General features: G+C 48.9%; 1 protein-coding gene across 1 annotated transcript in view; it reads right to left on the reverse strand.

The window, feature by feature from the left end:
- cenpt (centromere protein T) overlaps window positions 1-27,093 on the reverse strand; it is a 107,996-nt gene that overhangs the window by 48,147 nt on the left and 32,756 nt on the right. Inside the window, exons 7-10 of the mRNA XM_072518337.1 lie at window positions 24,556-24,628; window positions 17,676-17,803; window positions 16,525-16,597; window positions 4,832-4,959 (exon numbers count right to left, since the gene is read on the reverse strand). Coding sequence (XP_072374438.1) covers window positions 4,832-4,959; window positions 16,525-16,597; window positions 17,676-17,803; window positions 24,556-24,628 — 402 coding nt within the window. The remainder of the gene's footprint in view (window positions 1-4,831; window positions 4,960-16,524; window positions 16,598-17,675; window positions 17,804-24,555; window positions 24,629-27,093) is intronic.

A 27,093-nucleotide genomic window follows, 5' to 3' on the forward strand; every position in this document is an offset into this window, starting at 1 on the left:
CGTCCCTCATTTCCCTATATATATCTGACACCTTACCATCCCCCACCCATGTCTTTGAGATCACTCTGTCCTGCACCTCTTGTGTCTGGAGCTGCGGGAATTCTCTCACCTGTTGCCTCGCAAAAGCCCTCAGTTGCATATACCTGAATGCATTCCCTTGGGGCAACCCATATTTCTCGGTCAGCGCTCCCAGACTCGCGAACTTCCCATCCACAAACAGATCTTTCAGTGTCATTATTCCTGCTCTTTGCCACATTCCATATCCCCCATCCATTCCCCCCGGGGCAAACCTATGGTTGTTTCTTATCGGGGACCCCCCCAAGGCTCCAGTCTTTCCCCTATGCCATCTCCACTGTCCCCAAATCTTCAGTGTAGCCACCACCACCGGGCTTGTGGTGTAGTTCCTCGGTGAGAACGGCAATGGGGCTGTCACCATAGCCTGTAGGCTAGTCCCCCTACAGGATGCCCTCTCTAATCTCTTCCACGCCGCTCCCTCCTCCTCTCCCATCCACTTACTCACCATTGAAATATTAGCGGCCCAATAATACTCACTTAGGCTCGGTAGTGCCAGCACCCCCCTATCCCTGCTACGCTGTAAGAATCCCTTCCTCACTCTCGGGGTCTTCCCGGCCCACACAAAACCCATGATGCTCTTTTCAATCCTTTTAAAAAAAGCCTTCGTGATCACCACCGGGAGGCACTGAAACACAAAGAGGAATCTCGGGAGGACCACCATCTTAACCGCCTGCACCCTCCCTGCCAGGGACAGGGATACCATATCCCATCTCTTGAAATCCTCCTCCATTTGTTCCACCAACCGCGTTAAATTTAACCTATGCAATGTGCCCCAATTCTTGGCTATCTGGATCCCCAGGTAACAAAAGTCCCTTGTTACCTTCCTCAACGGTAGGTCCTCCATTTCTCTACTCTGCTCTGCTCCCCTGGATGCACCACAAACAACTCACTTTTCCCCATGTTCAATTTATACCCTGAAAAATCCCCAAACTCCCCAAGTATCCGCATTATTTCTGGCATCCCCTCCGCCGGGTCTGCCACGTATAGTAGCAAATCGTCCGCATACAAAGATACCCGGTGTTCTTCTCCTCCTCTAAGTACTCCCCTCCACTTCTTGGAACCCCTCAACGCTATCGCCAGGGGCTCAATCGCCAGTGCAAACAATAATGGGGACAGAGGGCATCCCTGCCTTGTCCCTCTATGGAGCCGAAAATATGCAGATCCCCGTCCATTCGTGACCACGCTCGCCATTGGGGCCCTATACAACAGCTGCACCCATCTAACATACCCCTCTCCAAAACCAAATCTCCTCAACACCTCCCACAAATAATCCCACTCCACTCTATCAAATGCTTTCTCGGCATCCATCGCCACTACTATCTCCGTTTCCCCCTCTGGTGGGACCATCATCATTACCCCTAACAGCCTCCGTATATTCGTGTTCAGCTGTCTCCCCTTCACAAACCCAGTTTGGTCCTCGTGGACCACCCCCGGGACACATTCCTCTATTCTCATTGCCATTACCTTGGCCAGGATCTTGGCATCTACATTTAGGAGGGAAATAGGTCTATAGGACCCGCATTGTACCGGGTCCTTTTCCTTCTTTAAGAGAAGCGATATCGTTGCTTCAGACATAGTCGGGGGCAGTTGTCCCCTTTCCTTTGCCTCATTAAAGGTCCTCGTCAATACCGGGGCGAGCAAGTCCACATATTTTCTATAGAATTCGACTGGGAATCCATCCGGTCCTGGGGCCTTTCCCGCCTGCATGCTCCTAATTCCTTTCACCACTTCTTCTACCTCGATCTGTGCTCCCAGTCCCACCCTTTCCTGCTCTTCCACCTTGGGAAATTCCAGCCGATCCAAGAAGCCCATCATTCTCTCCCTCCCATCCGGGGGTTGAGCCTCATATAATTTTTTATAAAATGTCGTGAACACTCCATTCACTCTCTCCGCTCCCCGCTCCATCTCTCCTTCCTCATCCCTCACTCCCCCTATTTCCCTCGCTGCTCCCCTTTTCCTCAATTGGTGTGCCAGCAACCTGCTCGCCTTCTCCCCATATTCGTACTGTACACCCTGTGCCTTCCTCCATTGTGCCTCTGCAGTGCCCGTAGTCAGCAAGTCAAATTCTACATGTAGCCTTTGCCTTTCCCTGTACAGTCCCTCCTCCGGTGCTTCCGCATATTGTCTGTCCACCCTCAAAAGTTCTTGCAGCAACCGCTCCCGTTCCTTACTCTCCTGCTTCCCTTTATGTGCCCTTATTGATATCAGCTCCCCTCTAACCACCGCCTTCAGCGCCTCCCAGACCACTCCCACCTGGACCTCCCCATTATCATTGAGTTCCAAGTACTTTTCAATGCACCCCCTCACCCTTAGACACACACCCTCATCTGCCATTAGTCCCATGTCCATTCTCCAGGGTGGGCGCCCTCCTGTTTCCTCCCCTAACTCCAAGTCTACCCAGTGTGGAGCGTGATCCGAAATGGCTATAGCCGTATACTCCGTTCCCCTCACCTTCGGGATCAACGCCCTTCCCAGCACAAAAAAGTCTATTCGCGAGTAGACTTTATGGACATAGGAGAAAAACGAGAACTCCTTACTCCTAGGTCTGCTAAATCTCCACGGGTCTACACCTCCCATCTGCTCCATAAAATCTTTAAGTACCTTGGATGCTGCCGGCCTCCTTCCAGTCCTGGACTTCGACCTATCCAGCCCTGGTTCCAACACTGTATTAAAATCTCCCCCCATTATCAGCTTTCCCATCTCTAGGTCCGGAATGTGTCCTAGCATCCGCCTCATAAAATTAGCATCATCCCAGTTCGGGGCATATACGTTTACCAAAACCACCGTCTCCCCCTGTAGTTTGCCACTCACCATCACGTATCTGCCCCCGTTATCCGGCACTATAGTCTTTGCCTCGAACATTACCCGCTTCCCCACTAATATAGCCACCCCCCTGTTTTTCGCATCTAGCCCCGAATGGAACACCTGCCCCACCCATCCTTTGCGTAGCCTAACCTGGTCTATCAGTTTCAGGTGCGTTTCCTGTAACATAACCACATCTGCCTTAAGTTTCTTAAGGTGTGCGAGCACCCGTGCCCTCTTTATCGGCCCGTTCAGCCCTCTCACGTTCCACGTGATCAGCCGGGTTGGGGGGCTTCCTACCCCCCACCTTGTCGATTAGCCATCCCCTTTTTCCAGCTCCGCACCAGGTTCCCACGCAGCTGTATCTACCCCAGGCGGTGCCCCCCCGCCCATCCCCTCCCATACCAGCTCCCCCCTCTCCCCAGCAGCAGCAACCCAGTAATTCCCCCCTCCCACCCCCCCCCCCGCTAGATCCCCCGCTAGCGTAATTACTCCCCCCATGTTGCTCCCAGAAGTCAGCAAACTCTGGCCGACCTCGGCTTTCCCCCGTGACCTCGGCTCGCACCGTGCGACGCCCCCTCCTTCCTGCTTCTCTATTCCCGCCATGATTATCATAGCGTGGGAACCAAGCCCACGCTTCTCCCTTGGCCCCGCCCCCAATGGCCAACGCCCCATCTCCTCCACCTCCCCCCATCACCATCTGTGGAAGAGAGAAAAGTTACCACATCGCAGGATTAGTACATAAAACTCCTCTTTCCCCCCTTTTTAACCCCCCTCTTCGCCCCCCACATTCGCCCCACCACTTTGTTCAAATGTTCTTTTTAATAACCCGCTCATTCCAGTTTTTCTTCCACAATAAAAGTCCACGCTTCATCCGCCGTCTCAAAGTAGTGGTGCCTCCCTCGATATGTGACCCACAGTCTTGCCGGTTGCAGCATTCCAAATTTTATCTTCTTTTTATGAAGCACCGCCTTGGCCCGATTAAAGCTCGCCCTCCTTCTCGCCACCTCCGCACTCCAGTCTTGATAAACGCGGATCACCGCGTTCTCCCATTTACTGCTCCGAGTTTTCTTTGCCCATCTAAGGACCATTTCTCTATCCTTAAAACGGAGGAATCTCACCATTATGGCTCTGGGAATTTCTCCTGCTCTCGGTCCTCGCGCCATCACTCGGTATGCTCCCTCCACCTCCAACGGACCCGCCGGGGCCTCCGCTCCCATTAACGAGTGCAGCATCGTGCTCACATATGCCCCGACGTCCGCTCCCTCTGCACCTTCAGGAAGACCAAGAATCCTCAGGTTGTTCCTCCTTGCATTGTTCTCCAGTGCCTCCAACCTTTCCACACATTGTTTCTGATGTGCCTCATGCGTCTCCGTCTTCACCACCAGGCCCTGTATGTCGTCCTCATTCTCGGCTGCCTTTGCCTTCACGACCCGAAGCTCCCGCTCCTGGGTCTTTTGTTCCTCCTTTAGCCCTTCGATCGCCTGTAGTATCGGGGCCAACAGCTCTTTCTTCATTTCCTTTTTGAGCTCTTCCACACAGCATTTCAAGAACTCTTGTTGTTCAGGGCCCCATGTTAAACTGCCACCTTCCGACGCCATCTTGGTTTTTGCTTGCCTTCCTTGCCGCTGTTCTAAAGGATCCACTGCAATCCGGCCACTTTCTCCTCCTTTTTCCATCCGTATCCAGGGGGGATTCCCTTCTGGTTTACCGCAGTGTTTTTAGCCGTCAAAATTGCCGTTGGGGCTCCTATCAAGAGCTCAAAAGTCCGTTTCACCGGGAGCTGCCGAAACGTGTGACTAAGCTGGTCATCGCCGCACCCGGAAGTCTGTTTGTGACCATGTTTGAGAAGCTGTTCACCTGTCTACAAGTTTAACACAAAGGAACTGAAGAGCCCAGAAAAAAAAAACTTCAAAAAGCAGGAGATAGGTATTTAGCAAAACATTTACTAAACCTTTTGCTTGTTGCAGGTAGAAAAGTACACCTTTTTCAAAATCATCCTCATTGATAAATTTGTCTCTTTTTGGTCTTCTACTCAGAACTGCCTTTGTCACCGATTCATCAATGTCAACATTAATCGATCTGCAACAGACAGAATACTATTAATACATTTTCCACAGGTATCATAAATGGCCTTTGATGTTCTACTGTCCAAATATACACTTGCATTAGACTAGGCAAGTCTATTCAACTTTTCTTTACACCTTAGCTGAAATCCTCGACTCATCACCTGGAAGACGAGTTGTAAGACAGGAAAATCGTACATTTCTTTGTTCTTTGTAAAACTGACCATCTGAACCATAGTCAGTTGCAAGAATAACATTCACTGCCAGAACTCCCAGGCAATTGACAATTAATATTCCATCATACAAAATATATTGTACTAAAAATTGTGATTAAATCACATCCAGAATACTCGACAGATCTGGTTTGTACACCAGAGAACAGGCAAAGATGATTCACCAGAATGAGACAATATCATCTATCAGAGCTCTTTTCTCTATAAAAAAGGCTGAGGGGTGACCCAACAGAGATCATTAAAACTACAAAGGGGTTTAATAAGTTGAAGTAAAGATGTTTATACTTGATATGGAGACCAAAACTAGGGTCCATGAAAATAAAATATAGTCAGAACATAGAACATACAGTGTAGAAGGAGGCAATTCGGCCCATCGAGTCTGCACCAACCCACTAAAACCCTCACTTCCACCCTATCCGTGGTTACAGGGATAGGATGGGGGTGTGGGGTGCTCTTTCCAGGGGATGATGCAGACTTGATGGGCTGAATGGCCTCCATCTGCACTGTAAATACTGTGATCCTGTAACCCAATAACCCCCATCTAACCTTTTTTGGACATTAAGGGCAATTTAGCATGTCCAATCCACCTAACCTGCACTTTTTTGGACTGTGGAAAGAAACTGGAGCACCCAGAGGAAACCCATGCAGACACGGGGAGAACGTGCAGACTCACACAGACAGTGACCCAGCGGGGAATCGAACCTGGGACCCTGGCGGTGTGAAGCCACAGTGCTAACCACTGTGCAACCATGCTGCCCACTCATTGCCCAGAACTTCAATATTGCTTGAGAGACATGACAAAGCTTTTTGTCTTCTGCTCATCAGGAAACTTTGCAAGAATACCAGAATAAGGGGAGAACACTGATTGGTAGAGGTGGTGGAGAATGCACCAGCTGATGGTGACTGACAGATAATTGCAAAGTATCATTTGAAATTTAAGCCAGGCAGCTTGACTCTGACTGATCAAGGAAATGCCTTGGGGAATTATTCAGGAAATGGCGGTTATTAATTTTGTTTAGTTGAAACAGGTAGAATGTGTGCACATTCTACCTGTGGGTTGGTGCACTCGATGGGCCGAATGGCCTCCTTCTACACTGTATGTTCTATGTTCTAACTATATCTTATCTGTGCACATTCTAACAGAGGACACCATCTCAGATTAAAGGGATGATCCTTTAGATGAGGAGGAATTTTTTCAGCCAGAGGGTGGTGAATCTGTGGAACTCTTTGCCGCAGAAGGCTGTGCAGGCCAATTCACTGAGTGTCTTTAAGACAGAGATAGATAGGTTCTTGATTAATAAGGGGATCAGGGGTTATGGGGAGAAGGCAGGAGAATGGGGATGAGAAAATATCAGCCATGATTGAATGGCGGAGCACACTCGATGGGCCAAGTGGTCTAATTATGCTCCTATGTCTTATGGTCTTACATGTTCTTTCTGCTTGGACAGAACAGTGCATTGTGTATGTAGCTTCCAGTACATGGCAAATGCGCCACATTGTGAGCCTGACTGACAATCTTAGCATACTTGAGTCAGAGGGGCACGATTCTCCGGAAAGATTACTACGCGTGGTAGCGAGTGGGAACTGTCGCCAGCTTACTGCCGCTCGGCCTGGCGAGAAGTCAACGCAACACAATATTAATTGGTCCACACAACAATGTCCCACGGGTATCACGCCACAAATGAAGGCACCAGGACAACGCTTGCTTGAACTCCCCTCTGACCACTGTCTTAAGCAAATCCCATAGTGTGGCGGTCGAAACCTCACCTGTGTCGTTCAACACATAAGCCCGAATGGCAGCCCTCATCCGCTCGCACACCTCCTCGTCTGCCAACAGCCCCACATCCAATCTCCACTGCGGGTGCTGGGCCCCTCCTGGGTCCACTTGCACGTCCATCCAACGCAGCACGTGGTCAGAGACCACAACCGCCGAGTACCCAGTTGACCATCCCTGCCAGCAGAGCCTTATCTACCATGAAGTAATCAATCCGCACTTCACCCTTAGTCTCCCAAATCTTCACGGATCCACTTCCCCCATGCGCTCCATGAACTCCTTTAGCGACTTCGCCACCAGCATTACCCTCTCTGATGGCAGACTCGACTGATTCAATCTCGGCTCAATAACAGTATTAAAATCCACCCACACCCATCATCATCAACCGATTTAAATCCCCCACCCCCCAAGTCTGCTCTATTCCCCACATCAAACGATTTCCGTTTATTTATCAGCACCACCACTCCCCGCGTCTTCATATCCAACCCCGAGTGACAATCTGCCCTACCCACAGTCCAATCTGGTCCCCAATCTTCAAATGCATTTCCTGTAGAAATGCCACATTCGCCTTTAAGCTCCTTAGGTGTGCGACCTGTTGACCGGCCCATTCAGCCCTCTCACATTCCATGTGACCAACCAGGTCACTCCCTTCCCCTGCCAATCAACCATAACCCTTCTTGGGCCAGCCTCTGGCTCACGACCCGCAACTCGCCAAGCACATCTACCGCCCCATCCCAGTCAGCAGTTGCCCCCTCCAAACGAAACAACAATCCCATCCCTTTCTAAACCTCTAACCACCTGTTCATCCCCCACTGCGCTCCCATGAATTAGTTCACCCAGCCAGCCTGACAACCCCTGTCCATGGCGCCAAGCATCCTACTCCCACTGATTCCCCTACCCCCGCCGTCGCTAGCACACTTCCATTGTGCAAACAACAATAACAATCAAAAGAAGAAAAAACGGTGCACTCACCCGCCACAGTCCTCCGGCCTCCCATCAAAGAACCCCGTAAAAAAGCTAAACAGTCCCTGAGAGATGAGAGGTTCTCCCCTGTCCATCACTCAAAGAACACAAAACAATACAACAAAAAGAGGGGCAGGGAGAACCAACACCACCTCACACTTCCTCCAAAGTTCAATGTCCTCCCTCTCCTGCCAGTTCATTATCCCTCAAAACCTCTTGCCTCCTCCGGCATTCCAAAAGAATGCTTGCGGATGTTGTAGGTCACCCAAAGGCAGGCCAGATACAGCATCCCGAACTTCACCCCCTTCTTAAAGAGGGCAGTCATCACCCAGTCGAATCCGGCCCTCCTCTTTGCAGTTCCGCGCCCAGGTCCTGATAGACCCAGAGCTTATTACCTTCCCAGGTACCTCTCCTCACCTGCCTGGCTCACTGCACGATCTTCTCTTTATCCAAAAACCGGTGTAGCCTCACTGCCCTCGGTGGCTCATTCGCCTGCGGCCTCCTCATCAGCGCCCTATGCACCCTCCATGGGCCGGTCGAAGACGCCCTCCCCCAATAGCTGCACAAACATTTTGGCCACATAAGAGCTCCCCTTAATGCCCTCCGGCATCCCCACTATTCTCAAATTCTGCCTCCGGAAGCACTTTCTCCTTGAACTGATTCTGGGTATCCCTCACCTTCCCAGTTTTGGCTGCCAATGAGGGAAGCTGCTCCTTGCTCCTTGTGCTCCCCCACTGCCTCCTCCACCTCTGGATCACCTGGCCCTGGGTCTCCAGCCTCAGCTCCACACGGTCGATCCCTGCTTTCAGCAGGTCTACCACCCTTGCCAGGTACTCCTGAGCCTCCCTCCTCTGTTGGCTGAACTTTTTATTCAGAAGTCCACCAACAGCTCCATCGACCATTGGGCTGGTAGGGCTGATCCCTTACTCTCTGCCATCTTTCCCTGAGTCACACAAAGAGTTTCTTGCTCTTGCAGCGCCTTCCTTTTCGACCCACCTGGTCCGCGGATCCATCCACTGACCTCACCAGTGGAGTGTAACTTTCTTCCACCACCTCTGCACCTCTTTTCTCCCAAACATCCATCCGACAAGCAGGGAAAGGACCAAAAAAAACGGCCTCGAGCAGGAGCTGCCAAATGTGCAACGACTCACTCCATTGCCGCCACCGGACGCCCGCCCGGTCTGTTGCACTTTAAGCTTGGCACTCACCCATGTATGCACGCCGATAGAAGGGACATTGCTTGTTGGTTCCCTGCGTGACACATTCCTGATTACTGCACAACCACACCCTAGAGGGAAATTGCTGGTGTAAATGGCTTGGTTCTTCAATGGGAAGTGTATTCACTGACTGAGTCTTTTACAAACCCGACAGCTGTCAGAAAAGCTGTCTTTTTGTAAAAGACTCAGTCAGGGAATACACTTCCCATTGAAGAACCAAGCCATTTACACCAGCAATTTCCCTCTAGGGTGTGGTTGTGCAGTAATCAGGAATGTGTCACGCAGGGAACCAACAAGCAATGTCATTGGTTGGAATTTTAAAAAAATTAATTAGGGTACTCAATTATTTTTTTCCAATTAAGGGGCAATTTAGCATGGCCAATCCACCTACGCAGCACATCTTTGTGAATTGTGGGGGTGGGACCCACGCAGATACCACACGGACAGTGACCCGGGGCCGGGTTCAAACCCCGGTCCTTGGCGCCGTGAGGCAGCAGTGCTAACCGCTGAGCCACTGTCCCTCAGTTGGAATTTTCTCTGCTGTTGCACCTCCAAGGGATGATGCAAAGGTAGAGGATTTGGATTCTTAAACAAAAACAGAAAATGCCGGACAATTTTCAACAGGTCTGACAGCATCTGTGGAGAGAGAAGGGAGCGAATGTTTCGATCTGGGTGAATCTTTGGATTCTTGTTTAACACCACCAAAAATTGGCTTCAGTGCCTCTGGGCTAAGAAGAGTACATTTGGGAGTGCACCGGTGACCAATTGCTACACAGTGATTGTTATGCATTTGTGCAAATAGAAAGAGGAAAGGAGGGCTTCCGGTGGCAGCTATGAAGGAGTAAGTCGCACATTTGGTGGCTCCCGCTCTGGTCGGACTTTTGGACCTTTCCCTCGTTTTTCTACCGGACTTATTAAAGTGTAAAATGGACGTTAGTGGCAATTGTTTACTGAATTCCCACTTCGGTGCATGGAGAGAAGGACTAGGAGTGTTCGTAAGGGCAGAAACAAAAAGATAGAGAAGGTTTGGGCTGTAGCTGCAATAGAAGACAGCATGGCGGAGGTTCGGACCTCTGGCTTGTCGACCCAGCAGTCTATGGAGCAGCTGATGCAAGTCATTCAGGAGTGCTTTGCTACGCAGAAACGGGACTGCTTGGACCCGATAAAAGAGTCGATTGAGCGGTTGGAGCATATATTGGACGCCCAGGATCAGGCAATCTAGAAGGTGGAGAAGGCACTGACTGAGCAGGAGGAACATCAGACTGCAGTGGAGCTGGAGGTGGGGATGCTGAGGGACCAGCAGAAGAAGCTCCTGGAGAAGGTGGAGGGCCTAGAAAATAGATCCCGCTGGCAGAACCTAAGAATCGTCGGGCTCCTGGAGGGGTCCGAAGGAACGGACACTGGGGCATACATCGCAGGCATGTTTGTGAAGCTGCTGGAGGATGGGGCGTTCTCCCGTCCTTGGAGGTGGATAGAACTCTCAAAGCACTCGCAAGGAAGCCACGCATGGGAGACCCCCCAGAGGGCAATGGTGGTGAGATTCCACAGGTTCTTAGATAAGGAGCGCATTCTACAGTGGGCCAAGCAGACACGGAGCTGTAAATGGGACAATAGCATCCCAAAGCATCCTGCGGGTTTCCAGGACCCGAGTGTAGAGGTGGCCAGGAGGAGAGCAGGCTTCAACCAGATCAGGTCGATCCTTTTTAAGAAAAAGGTGAAGTTTGGACTGTTATACCCAGCCCGTCTCTGGGTATAGGGATCAGCATGAGGATCAGCACTTCTACTTCGAGTCACCCGAGGACGCGTTGGACTTTGCGAAAAAGAAAGGGCTGGTGATGGATTGAGAACTTTTGAACTTGGCTGCAACGTTCATGTTTTTGTTTTTTCTTTTTGTTTCTGTTTTTGTAAAAGTTTCCCGTTTTGCATTTCATGGAAGATGTTTGTGATGCCATTTGCATTGATTTGGAACCAGCAGCAGAGCTGAGTGAGTTAAGGTTTTCATTTGCACTGTTGGGGGATGGGGGGGTGCTTGTTTTGATCTTGGTGTTTTTCTGTGGGCAATAGATTGTTTGATGTTGGAGTTTGTTTGTATGAGCGGGGGGGGGGAACAATAGGTGGGAGACTATCTGGCGCCGGGGTTGGGGGCCACCAAGCTAGCTGGGCGAGCTAGCTCTCGGAAGCGCAGTGGGGGGTGTGCATGTTTGGTTTAGTTTAGTAAAGGGGTTGGGCTACAGGGTGATGTTACTAGGAGGGTGGGGGGGGGGGTGATTGTTCTGCTGACGAGGGAGGGACTTGAGCTGAGTAGAGAGGAGGTTGGGGGCTGGGGCTGCCTGGGGATGGACCAGTGGAGGTGCGGAGCACGGGCTGGAGGCAGGCCTAAAAAAGGGAATGGCTGATCAGCGGAGAGGGGGGCAATGAGCCCCCCAACTAGGCTGATCACCTGGAATGTTCGAGGGTTAAATGGGCCGGTCAAAAAGGCACTTGTGTTCGTGCATTTTAGGGGATTGAAGGCGGATGTGGTAATGTTGCAGAAGACGCACCTTAGAGTTACGGACTAGGTTAGACTGAGGAAAGGCTGGGTCAGTCAGGTCTTTCACTCGGGACTAGAGGGGTCGCAATCCTGATCAATAAGCGGGTGGTGTTTGAGGCGGGTAGAATTGTCTTGGACCTGGGAGGTCGGTACACTATGGTCAGTGGGAAGTTAGAGGGGGTGCAGGTGGTATTAGTAAATGTGTATGCGCCAAATTGGGATGATGTGGAGTTTATAAAGCGGATGCTGGGGAAGATACCGGACCTGGACTCGCACAGGTTGGTCATGGGAGGGGACTTCAATACAATTATGGACCCTGGCTTGGACCGGTCAAGCTCAAAAACGGGCAGGGTGCCAGCAATGGCAAAGGAAGTAAGATGGTTCATGAAGCTGATGGGGGTGGTGGATCCATGGAGATTTGGGCAGCCGAGGGTGAAGGAGTTCTCCTTCTACTCACACGTGCATAAAGTGTATTCCCGGATTGATTTCTTTATTTTGAGCAGGGCTTTGCTGGCTGGGGTGGTGGACACAGGGTACTCGGCGATTACAATCTCAGACCATGCTCCGCACTGGGTTGACCTGCAGGTTAGTAAAGACAGTAACCAGCGTCCGCACTGGAGGTTGGATGTGGGGCTTTTGGCGGATGAAGGGGTGTGCGAGCGGCTGAGGAAATGTATTCAGAGCTACCTGCAGGTCAATGACACGGGGGAAATTTGAGCAGCGGTGGTGTGGGAAGCACTGAATGCGGTGGTCAGGGGGGAGCTGATCTCAATCCGGGCCCATAGGGAGAAGGTGGACAGGGTGGAGACGGACCGACTGGTAAAGGAGTTACTACAGATCGATAGGAGGTATGCGGAGACCTCAGAGGCAGGGCTTCTAAGGGAACGGCAGAGGTTACAGGCGGAGTTTAGCTTGCTGACCACAGGGAGAGCGGTGGAGCAGCTGAGAAAGACGAGGGGGGCGATCTATGAACATGGAGAGAAGGCCAGCAGAATGCTTGCACAGCAGTTTAGGAAGAGGGAGGCAGCTAGGGAGATAGGGAAAGTAAAGGACGGAGATGGGAACCTGGTTGGTGATTCAGTAGTGGTGAATAAGGCGTTTAGGGATTTCTATAGCAGGCTGTACCGGTCGGAACCCCCTACAGAGCCGGAAGGGATGAGGCACTTCTTGGAGGGGCTGAATTTCCCAAAGGTGGACGGGGAGCGGGTAGAAGGGTGGGGGCCCCCAATCGGGCTGGAGAAGATAGTGGAGGACTTGAAGGCCATGCAGGCGGGTAAGGCCCCGGGTCCAGACGGGTACCCAGTGGAATTTTATTAAACGTTCTCGGGGATATTGGGGCCGGTGTTGTTGAGGCTGTTGAATGAGGGAAGGGAAAGAGGGGTGTTTTCCTCGACGATGTCACAGGCAACGATTTCGCTGAATCTTAAGCGGGACAAGAACCCGGAGCTGTGTGGGTCCTACAGGCCGATCTCCCTGTTGAATGTAGATGCCAAGTTGGTCAAAATCTTGTCCTCTGGGATCGAGGATTGTATACCGGACATTTTGGGGGAGGACCAGACGGGGTTTATTAAGGGCAGGCAGTTAGTGGCCAATGTAAGAAGGCTGTTAAATGTGATCATGATGCCCCCGGAAGGTAGAGAGGTGGAGGTAATGATCGCAATAGAAGCAGAAAAGGCTTCTGATTGGGTAGAATGGGACTATCTGTGGGAGATAGTGGGACGGTTCGGATTTGGGCGGGACTTTACTGACTGGGTCAGGTTACTGTATCAGGCTCCTGTGGCAAGTGTACAGACGAATAGGACAACATCGGACTATTTTAGACTGCACCGGGGGACAAGACAGGGATGCCCCCTCTCCCCACTGTTGTTTGCGCTGGCTATAGAGCCATTGGCAATGGCTCTGAGAGCAACGAGGTGCTGGAGAGGAATGGTCCGGGGGGCGGGCGGGCGGGGGTGGGGGTGGGTGGAGCACAGGGTTTTGCTCTATGCGGATGACCTGCTTCGGTACGTTTCAGACCCAACAGGGGGGATGGAAGAGATCATGAGGACTCTAGAGGAATTTGGCCGGTTTTCGGGGTATAAGCTTAATATGGGAATGAGTGAGATGTTTGCGGTCCAGGCAAGGGGACAGGAGAGGCGACTGGGAGAGCTGCCGTTTAGGTTAGTAAAGGAAAGCTTTAGGTACCTAGGCATCCAAGTGGCGGGGGAATGGGACCGGCTGCATAAATTTAATCTGGCCTGGCTGGTGGACCAAATGAAGTACGATTTTCGGAGATGGGACGCGCTTCCATTGTCTCTGGTTCGGAGGGTGCAAACGGTGAAGATGACGGTCCTCCCGAGATTCCTATTTGTATTTCAGTGTCTCCCCATCTTTATTCCGCGGTCCTTTAAGCGGGTCAACAGAGTGATCACGGGTTTGACTGGGCGGGCATGACCCCGCGAGTAAGGAAGGTAATGCTTGAGCGGAGTCGGGGAGAGGGCGGGTTGGCTCTGCCAAATTTTAGCAACTGTTACTGGGCAGCTAATATAGCCATGATCAGGAAGTGGGTGGTGGGGGAGGGGTCGGCATGGGTGCGCATGGAGGCGGCTTCATGAAAGGGCACCAGTTTGGGGGTGTTGGTAACTGCGCCTCTGCCGTTCCCACCGTCACGGTCCCCCACCAGTCCAGTGGTGGTGGCGGCCCTGAGAGTTTGGGGCCAGTGGAGGCGGCACATGGGAGCATCGGTCTGGCCCCAATCTGTGATAATTGCCGATTTGCCCCGGGGAGTATGGACGGGGGGTTCCGGTTATGGCGGAGAGCGGGGATTGAGAGGATGGGGGATATGTTTATAGAGGGGAGCTTTCCGAGTACGAGGGCGCTGGAGGAGAAGTTGGGTTGGCGAAGGGAAACATTTCAGGTATCTGCAGGTGCGGGACTTCCTTCGTAAACAGGTGTCGACCTTCCCGTTCCTACCGCTAAGGGGGATTCAGGACAGGGTAGTTTCCAGAGGATGGGTAGGAGAAAGGAGCGTCTCGGACATTTGTAAGGAGCTTATGGGGTCGGAGGAGACGCAGACCGAGGAGTTGAAGCACAAGTGGGAGGAGGAGCTAGGAGGTGAGTTAGAGGATGGTCTATGGGCAGACGCGTTGAGTAGAGTCAACACGTCGGCAACATATGCCAGGCTCAGCCTGATACAATTTAAGGTTGTTCACCGGGCTCACATGGCAGTGGCCCGGATGAGCAGATTCTTTGGAGTGGAGGACAGGTGCGCAAAATGTGCGGGAGGACCGGCGAACCATGTCCACATGTTTTGGACATGTCCAAAGCTTAGGGGATTTTGGCAGGGGTTTGCAGACGTCATGTCCACCGTGTTAAAAACAAGGGTGTCGCTGAGTCCAGACGTGCTGCTTTTCGGGGTGTCGGACGATCCGGGAATCCGGGAGGAGAAAGAGGCAGATGTTCTGGACTTTGCTTCCCTGGTAGCCCGGAGACGGATACTATTAGCATGGAGGGACTCAAAGCCCCCGAAGTCGGAGACCTGGCTATTGGACATGGTTAGCTTTCTCTGTTTGGAGAAAATCAAGTTCGCCTTGAGAGGGTCACTGTTAGGGTTCACCTGAAGGTGGCAACCGTTCGTCGACTTCTTTGCGGGAAATTAATCGTCGGCAGACAGGGGGGGGGGGGGGGGGGGGGGGGGGGCGGGGAGAAGTAGTTTAGATTAGGGGGTCAATTAGGGTGGGACCTGTACGGGAGGTAAATGGCTTTTGCACTATGTTTATGGTTTCATGTATATTGTTTATTTTGTTGTTACTGTACCAAAAATACCTCAATAAAATGTTTATTAAAAAAAAAAAAAAGAAGAAAGGAATAAATTCATCTATGATGCCGCCGCACTATCAAATAACATCAAACACTCATTATCTAAGCTTACACAGGAAGCTTGGTCACCTTGTTGTACTCCTGCATGTGCCATTGCTTTCACAAAGGAGAAAAGGGAAAGAAAATTGAGAGAGATTGGGAGAATGATACAAGGTTCCCTCCAAGATAAACAGGTGCATGGTCACACATCTTGCCATAAATTGTAAACATGCATGACCACAATGTCATCCTAAACAGTCCGCGCAAACAGAAATTACAGGGAATGTTAAAATTATACTTATTTTTGTTTTGTTCTAACTTCAGCCATGTAGAGCTTTTAAAAAGTGCTAATTATCCAAGATCAGATCCACACAAGAAAATTACAATCAATTCAGGACAGTATCAATCCACCACCAGCATTTACCCTGTAAACTTGATTGCTCCCTCCCCCACCTAAAGATAAAATAAATCTTGCAATTACTGTAATATTTATAGACTTCAAAATGCTTGATTATGAATGGCCTGTAAGATGTGGTCTACAAACAAGCCCACTGCACCAGGCCAAGTTCAAAGGAAGTCACAAAATCACAGAAATGGCAACATTCACTGATATCAAATAATTTCTGCTTTATGCATCATCCAAATCACTGATGTTTGGTTTTCACAGAAAAATGGATGATTGAGGGCAATACGGTGGTGCAGTGGTTAGCACTGCTGCCAAGGACCCGTGTTCGATCCTGGCCCTGGGTCATTGTCTGTATGGAGTTTGCACTTTCTCCCCATGTCTGTGTGAGTCTTACCCCCACGACCAATGTGGCGGGTAGGTGGATTGACCATGATAAATTGCCCCTTAATTGGAAAAAAGAATTGGGTACTCTAAATTTACATTTAAAAAAAAGAAAAATGGATAATCATGGAACCAGATTTCCAAATCATCAATAATTATAGATATATAATAAACCATATAATGAACTGAATTTGACTTTTCAACATTTAAAAAGAGCATTCATTGTTTGTTTGTTATTACCCAACTATTCTTGAAATGTCGGTCAGGCCTGAAGTCTTTTCAAACGGTCCAGATCTTTCAATTTCTTCAGGTTCTTTGGAAAAAAACAAACAAGCACTTTAGCAGAGAAGCAACTGAACATTGGGACACCTGTGATTTACCAATTTTGTCCCCCTAAGTGTTTATACATATTGTACATTTGACTTTCCAGAGATATTTCATACATGGTGAACTTCCTTTGAGCAAATATAACTATATTGTGTTGAGTAGCATAAACCAGAAAAAACAAAATAGATACAAGAGATGTAACACCTATCCTTGTATCAATGCAGTCTGCTGCTCTACATTGGGGAGACCAAAGGAAGACTGGTAATTGTTTTGAGGAACATCTCTATTCAGTCTGCAAGCATAGCCCTGAGCTTGTAGTCAGCTATCAATTTAATACTCCATCTTGCTCCGACTCTGACCCATATGTCGTTGGCCTTCTACAATGTTCCAAAGAAGCTGAATTCAAGTTCAAAGAGCAATGTTTCACCTTTTGATTGGGCATTTTACAGCCTCTGAACTCAACACTGAGTTCGACGATTTCAGATTGTAACCCATGTCCTCATTTTATTTCCTTTTTCTTTGCTGGTTTCTTTTTTCTCGTTTCTCTTTTGTTCCTTTCTCTTTGCTTTCAGGTGGCTGCTTTTCATGATCACACCTTTTGTTTTACTTGTCCCATCACTGCCCTTTTGCCTTGCACCATGAACCTTTTTGTCATGTCATCTTTCATGTCTTCCACCCTATCAGAGATCTTCGCTTGTTCTTTTTCTCGCTCTCCTACTTTTCACTTGCTCAAAACATATTACATTTCTAACTTTTCCTAATTCAGGTGAAAGATCACAGAAAGCATCAACGGTTTTATTTGTTATATAGTTTATAATTAGACTATCTTCACTTATCTGCAATTTACAAATATATGTGAGGCAAAAAGCTGTGCATTGCTTTATACTGGATGCCTTTCCAATTAACATCTACATTACCTTGCAACATGATAACGATTCATTCCTGAAATATAAAGTGGCAAAACCAAAACTGGGTGACAAGTCACCCCAGGCCATTCATGCTTTAATGTAAAGTAATATTGGTTAACAAACTATAGATGTCCAAAAATGTTAACAATTTTATACCTTTTTCTTGTTCCAGATAATTGAGCATTCCCTCTTCAAAGTCATCCTCATTTATAACTTTGCGTTTTAATGGTCTTCTACAAAGAATTGGTTTTGTTGTGGACTCTTCAAATTCAGGATTAACAAAACTGAAATAAATATACAATCATATGGACCATATTATATCCTCTGTTTGAAACACCATTACATTTCCACCTTCAATTCAGTATGTTATAATCTGTGTCATACACTTTTCGAATTGCAACTTCAAGTGCATTCTGGACTTAGCTGAGTGGGCCAGGAATTAACAAAGGAACAAGCAAAATTATCAGGTCCATTAACATCCTCACAGTCAGCCAGTGTTACCATGTACACCACTGACTCACTCTCGAACTATGCAATTTCCTCAGCACAAAAGCACAGAAACTCGCAGGCTCTGATTTCGCTTATCCTTTGGGACAAGGACCCACTGCAGTGTGGCTCGTATAGGCCGATTTCGCTCCTCAATGTGGATGGCAAGATTGTGTCCCGGGAATGATACATGAGGATCAGACGGGTTTGTGAAGGGCAGGCAGCTAAATGCAAATGTGCGGAGGCTCCTGAATGTGATTATGATGGGGGGGATTAAGCCGCTGGCCATGGCGCTGAGGGAGTCCAGAAACTGGAGGGGTTTGGTCCAGGGAAGGGGGCGGGGGGGTCTCGCTATACGTGGATCGTGGATGACTTGCTTTTGTACATCGCGGATCCGGTGGAGGGGATGGGGGAGGTCATGCAGACCCTTAGGGAGTTTGGAAATTTCTCGGGATACAAGCTCAACGTTGGGAAGAGCGAGCTCTTTGTGGTGCATGCGAGAGGCCAGGAAGAGAGGTTGGAGGAGCTGCCGCTTAAGATGGTGGAGAGGAGTTTTCGGTATTTGGGTATCCAGGTGGCCAAGAGTTGGGGGGTCTTGCCTAAGCTCAATCTGGCGCTGTTGATGGACCAGATGGAGGACTACAGGAGGTGGGACATGCTGTCACTCTCCCTGGCGGGCAGGATGCAGTCCGTTGAGATGACGGTCCTCCCTAGGTTCTTGTTTGTGTTTCAGTGCCTGCCTATTCTCATCCCCAAGGCCTTTTTCAAGCGGGTGAGCAAGAGTATTGTTTGATTTGTGTGGGCAAATAAGACCCCGAAGGTTAAGAGTCTGTTCTTGGAGCGCAGTCGGGTGGGGGGGGGGGGGGGGGGGGGGGGGGGGGGGGAGCGTGCACGGCGCGGTATACCATGAGCCCGGTGGTGGCGGCGACACTGAGGATTTGGGGGCAGTGGAGATGGCACAGGGGGAGATGGGGCCTCAGTCTGGTCCCAGATACGGAACAACCATAGGTTTGCTCCGAGCAGGATAGATGGTGGGTTTCTAAGCTGGCACCTGGCGGGAATTAGAAGGATGGGGGATTTATTCATCGACGGGACTTTTGCCAGTCTGTGGGCGGTGGAGAGGAAATTTAGGTTACCCCCGGGAAATGCCTTTAGGTATATGCAGGTTCGGGCGTTCGTGAGGAGGCAGGTAGGGGAATTCCCGCTGCTGCCTGCCCGGAGGATACAGGATAGGGTGATTTCAGGTGATGCAGGATAGGGCAGCACTGTAGCATTGTGGTAGCACAATTGCTTCACAGCTCCAGGGTCCCAGGTTCGATTCCGGCTTGGGTCACTATCTGTGCAGAGTCTGCACATCCTCCCCGTGTGTGCGTGGGTTTCCTCCGGGTGCTCCGGTTTCCTCCCACAGTCCAAAGATGTGCAGGTTAGGTGGATTGGCCATGATAAATTGCCCTTAGTGTTGGGTGGGGTTACTGGGTTATGGGGATAGGGTGGAGGTGTTGACCTTGGGTAGGGTGCTCTTTCCAAGAGCCGGTGCAGACTCGATGGGCCGAATGGTCTCCTTCTACACTGTAAATTCTATGATAATCTATGAGATGATGATTTTAGGCATGTGGGTCGGAGAGGGTACGGTCTCGGAGATATACCAGGAGCTGCAGGAGGAGGAGGAGGCCTCGGTGGAGGAGCTGAAGGGCAAGTGGGAGGAGGAGCTGGGTGAGGAGCTGGATGAGGGCCTGTGGGCTGACGCCTTGGGCAGGGTCAATTCCTCCTCATCTTGCACAAGGCTCAGCCTGATCCGGTGGAATGTGGTGCACCGGACGCACATGACAGGGGCAAGGATGAGTACGTTTTTTGCGGTGGAGGACAGGTGTGTGAGGTGTTCGGGGAGCCCAGCAAACCACGCCCATATGTTCCAGGCGTGCCCGGCGCTTGTGGAGTTTTGGAGGGGCTTTGCAAAGGTTACGTCCAAGGTCTTGGATACTCGGGTAAAACCGAGCGAGGGGATAGCAATATTTGGGTTAACGGATGATCCAGGAGTGCAGGAGTCGAAAGAGGCATTTTCCTCCTTGGTAGCCCGGAGAAGACTCTTTTTAATGTGGAGGGACGCAAAGCCCCCAAGCGTAGAGGCTTGGGTCAATGACATGGCGGGGTTTCTCAGGCTGGAGAAGATAAAGTTTGCCTTGCGAGGGTCCTTGCAGGGGTTCTCCAGTTGTTTTGTTTTGTTGGCATGTTGTCCTTCTTTCTTTGTATTATTTTCCTTTTTGGAGTGTTTTGTAAAATTATTGAAAAACTTTGAATAAATACATTTTCTTTTAAATCAAAAGCACAGAAACAAAACTATGGTCATTTCAGGAAAAACGCTGGTTTAAGTTACTCTCCTGTGCCTCAAGACAATTAAGCAAAACAAGGGACTACATTATCCTACAATTCACTTGAAACATTTTCTTATCTCAAGAAATTAAGGTCCCGTTAACAGGGCACCTGCAAATCCACATCCATCATGCTTTGGTATGTTGTTCCAAAGGGCGATGACCGAATGAAAACAAATACTTCCTGGAATCTAACCCATGTCTTTGCTTAAGGATTTTTACTTGTACCCTCTGGTGCTAGCATCGCAATCAATATCAGCTAACCTATGTAACTGCAGTGACTCTCCTATGTCTCTTTAAAGTATATAATCCAAACTATTAAAGCCAATCCAAAGCAACAAATGCTTGGTTATCATTCTGGATGTTCTGCTTGCACCTCCTCTAAATCCACAAATACTTTGCCTTGACAAAATCTTTTTTTTATTTTTAAAATATTTTTATTAAAGTATTTGCAAATTTTTATAACAATAACAAAAACAATAACAATGACATGGTAAAATAAACATTTCCCGACCCGACCCAATCTTTACACACCACAATCATCTAGCATCCATCCACCCCCCTCCTCCCCCTTGGAATACTGCTTCAGCTGACATTTTAATTTTCCCTGAGAAAATCGACGAACGGCTGCCACCTCCGAGAGAACCCCAACATTGACCCTCTTAAAGCAAACTTTATTTTCTCAAGCCTGAGAAACCCAGCCATGTCACTAACCCAGGTCTCGACACTCGGGGGGCTTCAAGTCCCTCCACATTAAAAGGATCCGTCTCTGGCCTACCAGGGAGGCAAAGGCCAGGACAGTGAGGGCCTGTGGGCTGACACAGGCCCTCTTTCACTCCCCGAGCTCCCGGATCTTCTGACACTCCAAAGATCGCTACCTCTGGACTCGGCGCCACCCGGGTACTTGGCACCAGGGACATTGCCTTTGCAAACCCCTGCCAAAGCCCTCTGAGCTTCGGGCATTCCCAGAACATGTGGACAGAGTTTGTTGGGGTTCCCACACACCTCACACATCTATCTTCTACCCAAAAAACTTGCTCATCCTCGCCACCGTCATATGTGACGTCGACGATGTCAGGGGCTGGTTTAGCACAGGTCTAAATCGCTGGCTTTGAAAGCAGACCAAGGCAGGCCAGCAGCACAGTTCAATTCCCGTACCAGCCTCCCCGAACAGGCGCCGGAATGTGGCGACTAGGGGCTTTTCACAGTAACTTCATTTGAAGCCTACTTGTGACAATAAGCGATTTTCATTTCATTTCATGTGCCCGGTGGACCACCTTAAATTGTATTAGGCTAAGCCTGGCACATGAAGAGGAGGAGTTGACCCTGCTTAGGGCGACCGCCCATAGACCTGCCTCTAACTCTCCATCTAGCTTGTCCTCCCAATTGCCCTTTTGCTCTTCCACCGGGGTTTGCCTTGACAAAATCTTGGTTGCATGCCAAGAACCCATCCCCATTTCTAATAAGAATCTTGTCCTATCTTAGCCAATCTTAGGCCATAAAGCACCCTCACCAGAACTGCAGAAGAATTAAAACAGTGCTGCTAGTACAAACCTCTCCTCATTTCTCCCCACCCCCACTATTTAGTATTCAAAATGCACTCCCAATATTGTAACAGATTTTTAACATCTCCTATGAACTTGAACGAAGGACGGTGTGGTTGAAGTCACAATGAACGGAGATAGTCGAAACACTTGATGGATTTTTTTTTTAAATGTGGTATTAGGTTAACTGCACTGAAAAATCTTTAAGTCTCTAGGACCAGATGAGGTGCACGCAAGGATACAAATGGAAGCAAGGATGGAATTTGCAGAGGTAAGGATAAGACAAACGCTGCAGGCCAGTAGGTTCAGCCTCACGCTTCTAGATGTGATCATTCAGATCTAAATTAAGTCACTTGGGCAAGTACTGGTTAATTAAGGAAAGCCAGCACAGATCTGTCACAGATCTTTTGAGGAGTTTAAAGAGAGGGTAGTTGAAGGTAATGCTATTGATGTGATGTACCTAGACTTCCAGAAGACATTTGTTAAAGTGCTGCACAACAGACTTGTGAGCAAAGAGAGCTCATGGATTAAAAGGGATAGTAGCAACACAGATACAGAATTAGCAGAGTGACAGGAAACAGAGATTGGTGGTGACTGATTGTTTTTCAAACTGGAGGAAGGTTTATAGCAGGGTTCCCCAGATAGGTATTAGGACTTCCTTTCACCTTGATCTACAGTAATGACCTAGACTTTGGTGTGCAGCGCACTATTTCAAAATCTGCAGATGACATAAAGCTAGATTGTGAACTGCGAGGGGTATGGTGTCAAACTTCAAACAGTCACAGACAGGTTGGTGGAATAAGTGGACAAGTGGCAGATGAAACACAATGTGGTAGAAAGAGTAGATACAAAGGGGGTGCAGGAGCAGAGCAACCCAAGGGCATATGTACACAAATTATTGAAGGCTGTAGGACTGTTTGTGAGAGCTGTTAAAGCATATGAGATCCAGGGCTTTAAAAAGGGCATAAAATACAAAAGCGAGTGAGATACGATAAAAGTGTACAAAATACTGCTTCAGCCTCAGCTGGAATATTGCGTTCAGTTCTGGGCACCAAATTTAGGAAAGGTGTGGCGACATGAAATAGAGTACAGAAAATAGCACTCAACTATTTATATTTCCCCTGCAAGACTTTTATTCTACTGTCCCAATGCAATCATCACCTGGTTTTTGGGGTGGCATGGAGTGCATACACATTATAATACACAAGGTAAACAATGTAGAAATGAGAAGGGTTCATTCTTCAGGAGTTTCCTCAATAAGGATGTGCAGCGCCATTCATGCTATCTCCCTCTTCTCAGAAGTGTGCATAGAACGGGTTACAACGAGAACTGTTGTCTTCCACAGTAAATATTTTATTGCTCATTGTACTAGTAAACTCAACTGGCAATTTTCATTTGAGAGTTAACCACTAAGCATCAATCTAGAATTTAACCATTATCTAATTATATTCTCAGCATGTTTATCCATTTTAAAGATTTAAAAACCAAGAAATAAAAAGCTGGTATCACCAAAAATGACCATGAAGCTGTCAGATTGCCATAGACATAACTGTTTAACTGCCATCACTTAGACAGCCCATTGAAGTGGCCCAGCTAGGCACCAAGCTCTATCAAATATAACCAGCTGTTCAAGAAGACAGTCCCAGTCTCTCTCCTCCTCCCCCCCCCCCCCCCCCCCCCCCCCCCCCCCCGCCACCTCAAGGCAACTAGGGGTAGACAATCAATCTATCCAAACTACATCCCGAGAATTAAAAGCAATACAAAGGTTACATTTAATTTAACTTCCAAATCCCAAGTCTTTGAAGCTATCTAATCATAAGCCAAATTTTACATTAGTTAGCCTGCAATAATTAAATTGCATAATTAAGCAAAAGGGGCTGCAGGCATCAAGTTCAATAATTGGGTTCCATTATAACATAATGCTCTTTTAATACTCAGTTCCAGAACTTATTGCTCTATCAAAACTGGGTGGTGACACAACACACAGCAGAAATATGTAATTACACTAACATTGTAATGTGGACCAACAAGTACCAAGGGCAGCATGATAGCATTGTGGATAGCACAATTGCTTCACAGCTCCAGGGTCCCAGGTTCGATTCCCGGCTTGGGTCACTGTCTGTGCGGAGTCTGCACATCCTCCCCGTGTGTGCGTGGGTTTTCTCCGGGTGCTCCGGTTTCCTCCCACAGTCCAAAGATGTGCAGGTTAGGTGGATTGGCCATGATAAATTGCCCTTAGTGTCCAAAATTGCCCTTAGTGTTGGGTGGGGTTACTGGGTTATGGGGATAGGGTGGAGGTTGTGACTTGGGCAGGATGCTCTTTCCAAGAGCCGGTGCAGACTCGATGGGCCGAATGGCCTCCTTCTGCACTGTAAATTCTATGAAGTAGGTTCAGCAACATTAATGCTAGAAACTTAATTCCAATTCCACCTGGTCATTGGATTTTTTTTTCACTGAGTATTAATAGATCACACCCATAAAATGAGACATAAACCTTTAAATGGTGAAGTTCCTAGGTCAATGCAAGACTATTGTGCAAGTAACTTTTCAATATTTATATGGCGAGTACACCAAAATGCCTTAAAATAACTATCAAGTAATGCCAACATCAATTTGAGCTTATTATATAATTATTACCCAACTATTGTGGAGATATCTGGAAGTCTTGTGCTCTTTTCATGTAGTTCCACTTGTTCATGTTCTTGAGTTTCTAGGAATTAAAACAGACACTTTAGCTCACAAATACAACTTGCCTATTTTATTCACATTTTTCCCTCATATTCTCCTGAAGACAATGTGGCCTTTCTAAAGCAGTTACAAGCAATTTCCCATTGGAATCTTACACAGCTAACAATTATTTAGACATGAACCTGAGAAGTGATTATAGATTGGTTATTCAATACACAAGAGGAGAATCACAGCTATTCAACTGCACAAAGGGTAGCCATGATGTGGCGATGCCGGCGTTGAACTGGGGTGAGCACAGTAAGAAGTCTTACAACACCAGGTTAAAGTCCAACAGGTTTGTTTCAAACACTAGCTTTCGGAGCACTGCTCCTTCCTCAGGTGAACATATATATAGACAAATTCAAAGATGCAAGACAATGCTTAGAATGCGAGCATTTGCAGTTAATTAAGTGTTTACAGATCCAGAGATAAGGGTAACCCCAGGTTAAAGAGGTGTGAATTGTCTCAAGCCAGGACAGTTGGTAGGATTTTGCAAGCCAGATGGTGGGGGATGAATGTAATGCAACATGAATCCCAGGTCCCGGTTGAGGCCGCACTCATGTGTGCGGAACTTGGCTATAAGTTTCTGCTCGGCGATTCTGCGTTGTCGCGCGTCCTCAAGGCCGCCTTGGAGAAAGCTTACCCGGAGATCAGAGGCTGAATGCCCTTGACTGCTGAAGTGTTCCCCGGCTGGAAGGGAACATTCCTGCCTGGTGATTGTCGCACGATGTCTGTTCATTCGTTGTAGCAGCGTCTGCATGGTCTCGCCAATGTACCACGTTTCGGGACATCCTTTCCTGCAGCGTATGAGGTAGACAACGTTGGCCGAGTCGCACGAGTATGTACCACGTACCTGGTGGGTGGTGTTCTCACATGTAATGGTGGTATCCATGTCGATGATCTGGCACGTCTTGCAAAGATTGCCATGGCAGGGTTGTGTGGTGTCATGGTCGCTGTTTTGAAGGCTGGGTAGTTTGCTGCAAACAATGGTTTGTTTGAGGTTGCGCAGTTGTTTGAAGGCAAGTAGTGGGGTGTGGGGGTGACCTTGGCAAGATGTTCATCTTCATCAATGACGTGTTGAAGGCTGCGAAGATGTCATAATTTCTCCGCTCCGGGAAAGTACTGGACGACGAAGGGTATTCTGTCGGTTGTGTCCCATGTTTGTCTTCTGAGGAGGTCGGTGCGGTTTTTTGCTGTGGCATGGATACCACCATTACACGCGAGAACACCACCCACGAGGTGGACCTCCGCCAAAAGTTGTCTGGCCCCGGGGCCTTCTCCGACTTTTTTCCTTTGTATACTATCCATCACGTCTCTCAAACCGAGCGGTTCCTCCAGCGTCTGCCTCCTCTCCTCATCCAGCCTTGAGAATTCCAGCTCATCCAGGAACCGCCCCACACCCCCCTTCTCACCACTTGGCTCAGCCCTATATAACTTCTCGTAATACTCCTCATTAATTATCCGCAGCTACGACACTACCTCCCCTTCTCTGTTCCCATCCTCAATTTCCCTAGACCACTGGCAGCACGGTGGCACAGTGGTTAGCACTGCTGCCTCACCGCACTGAGGTTCCAGGTTTGATCCCGTCTCTGGGTCACTATCCGTGTGGAGTTTGCACATTCTCCCTGTGCTTGCATGGGTTTCGCCCCCACAACCCAAAGATGTGCAGGGTAGGTGGATTGTCCATGTTAAATTGCCCCTTAATTGGAAAAAATGAATTGTGTACTCTAAATTTTTTTTTAAAAATGTTTTTTGTAAATTTCCCTGGACACAGCCCGTCTCCGTAGCTGATGGGCTAGCATACAGCTCGTCTTCTCTCCATATTCATACTGCATCCCCCCTCGCCCTCCGTACATGCCCACTGCCTTCCCCATCATCAACCTATCCAAACTGCCCCGTAATCTCTCTCTCCGCCAACCCATCCTTGGGCACTTGAACACTTCCTGTCCACCTCGACTATCTCATCCAACAACTGTCCATGCTCCTCACTCCTCCTCCTTTCCCAGTGCACCTTCAACGAAATAACTTCCCCTAAACCACCGCCTTAAACACCTCCCAAAATGTGGCCATTGATTCAACTCCACAGTCTCTAGTCTCTGATCACCGACCGCACCTTCTCACAGGATCCAGCCTCTGCTCCTGCCTCAATGTGGGTCTAATCTCCAACCTGTGCGGCGCATGGTCTGAGATCACAAATCTAGCATAGTCTGCCCCCACCCCCACCAACACCACTCGACTCCCTACGAAAAAGTCAGTTCTACAGTGTACATGCGAGAAGTACGCCCTCTCCCCCAGGTTCCTAAACCTCCACGGATCCACCATTCCCATCCTTCCCATAAACCCTCCCAACACGTTCACCATTCTCAACCTTCCCATTGACTTAGGGCTCGGCCTAACCACCCACGGTTCCAGCACACAGTTAAAATCACACCCCATAATCAACTCATG

The sequence above is a fragment of the Scyliorhinus torazame genome, chromosome 10 (assembly GCF_047496885.1).
Source record: "Scyliorhinus torazame isolate Kashiwa2021f chromosome 10, sScyTor2.1, whole genome shotgun sequence".
NCBI classification, from domain to species: Eukaryota; Metazoa; Chordata; class Chondrichthyes; order Carcharhiniformes; family Scyliorhinidae; genus Scyliorhinus; species Scyliorhinus torazame.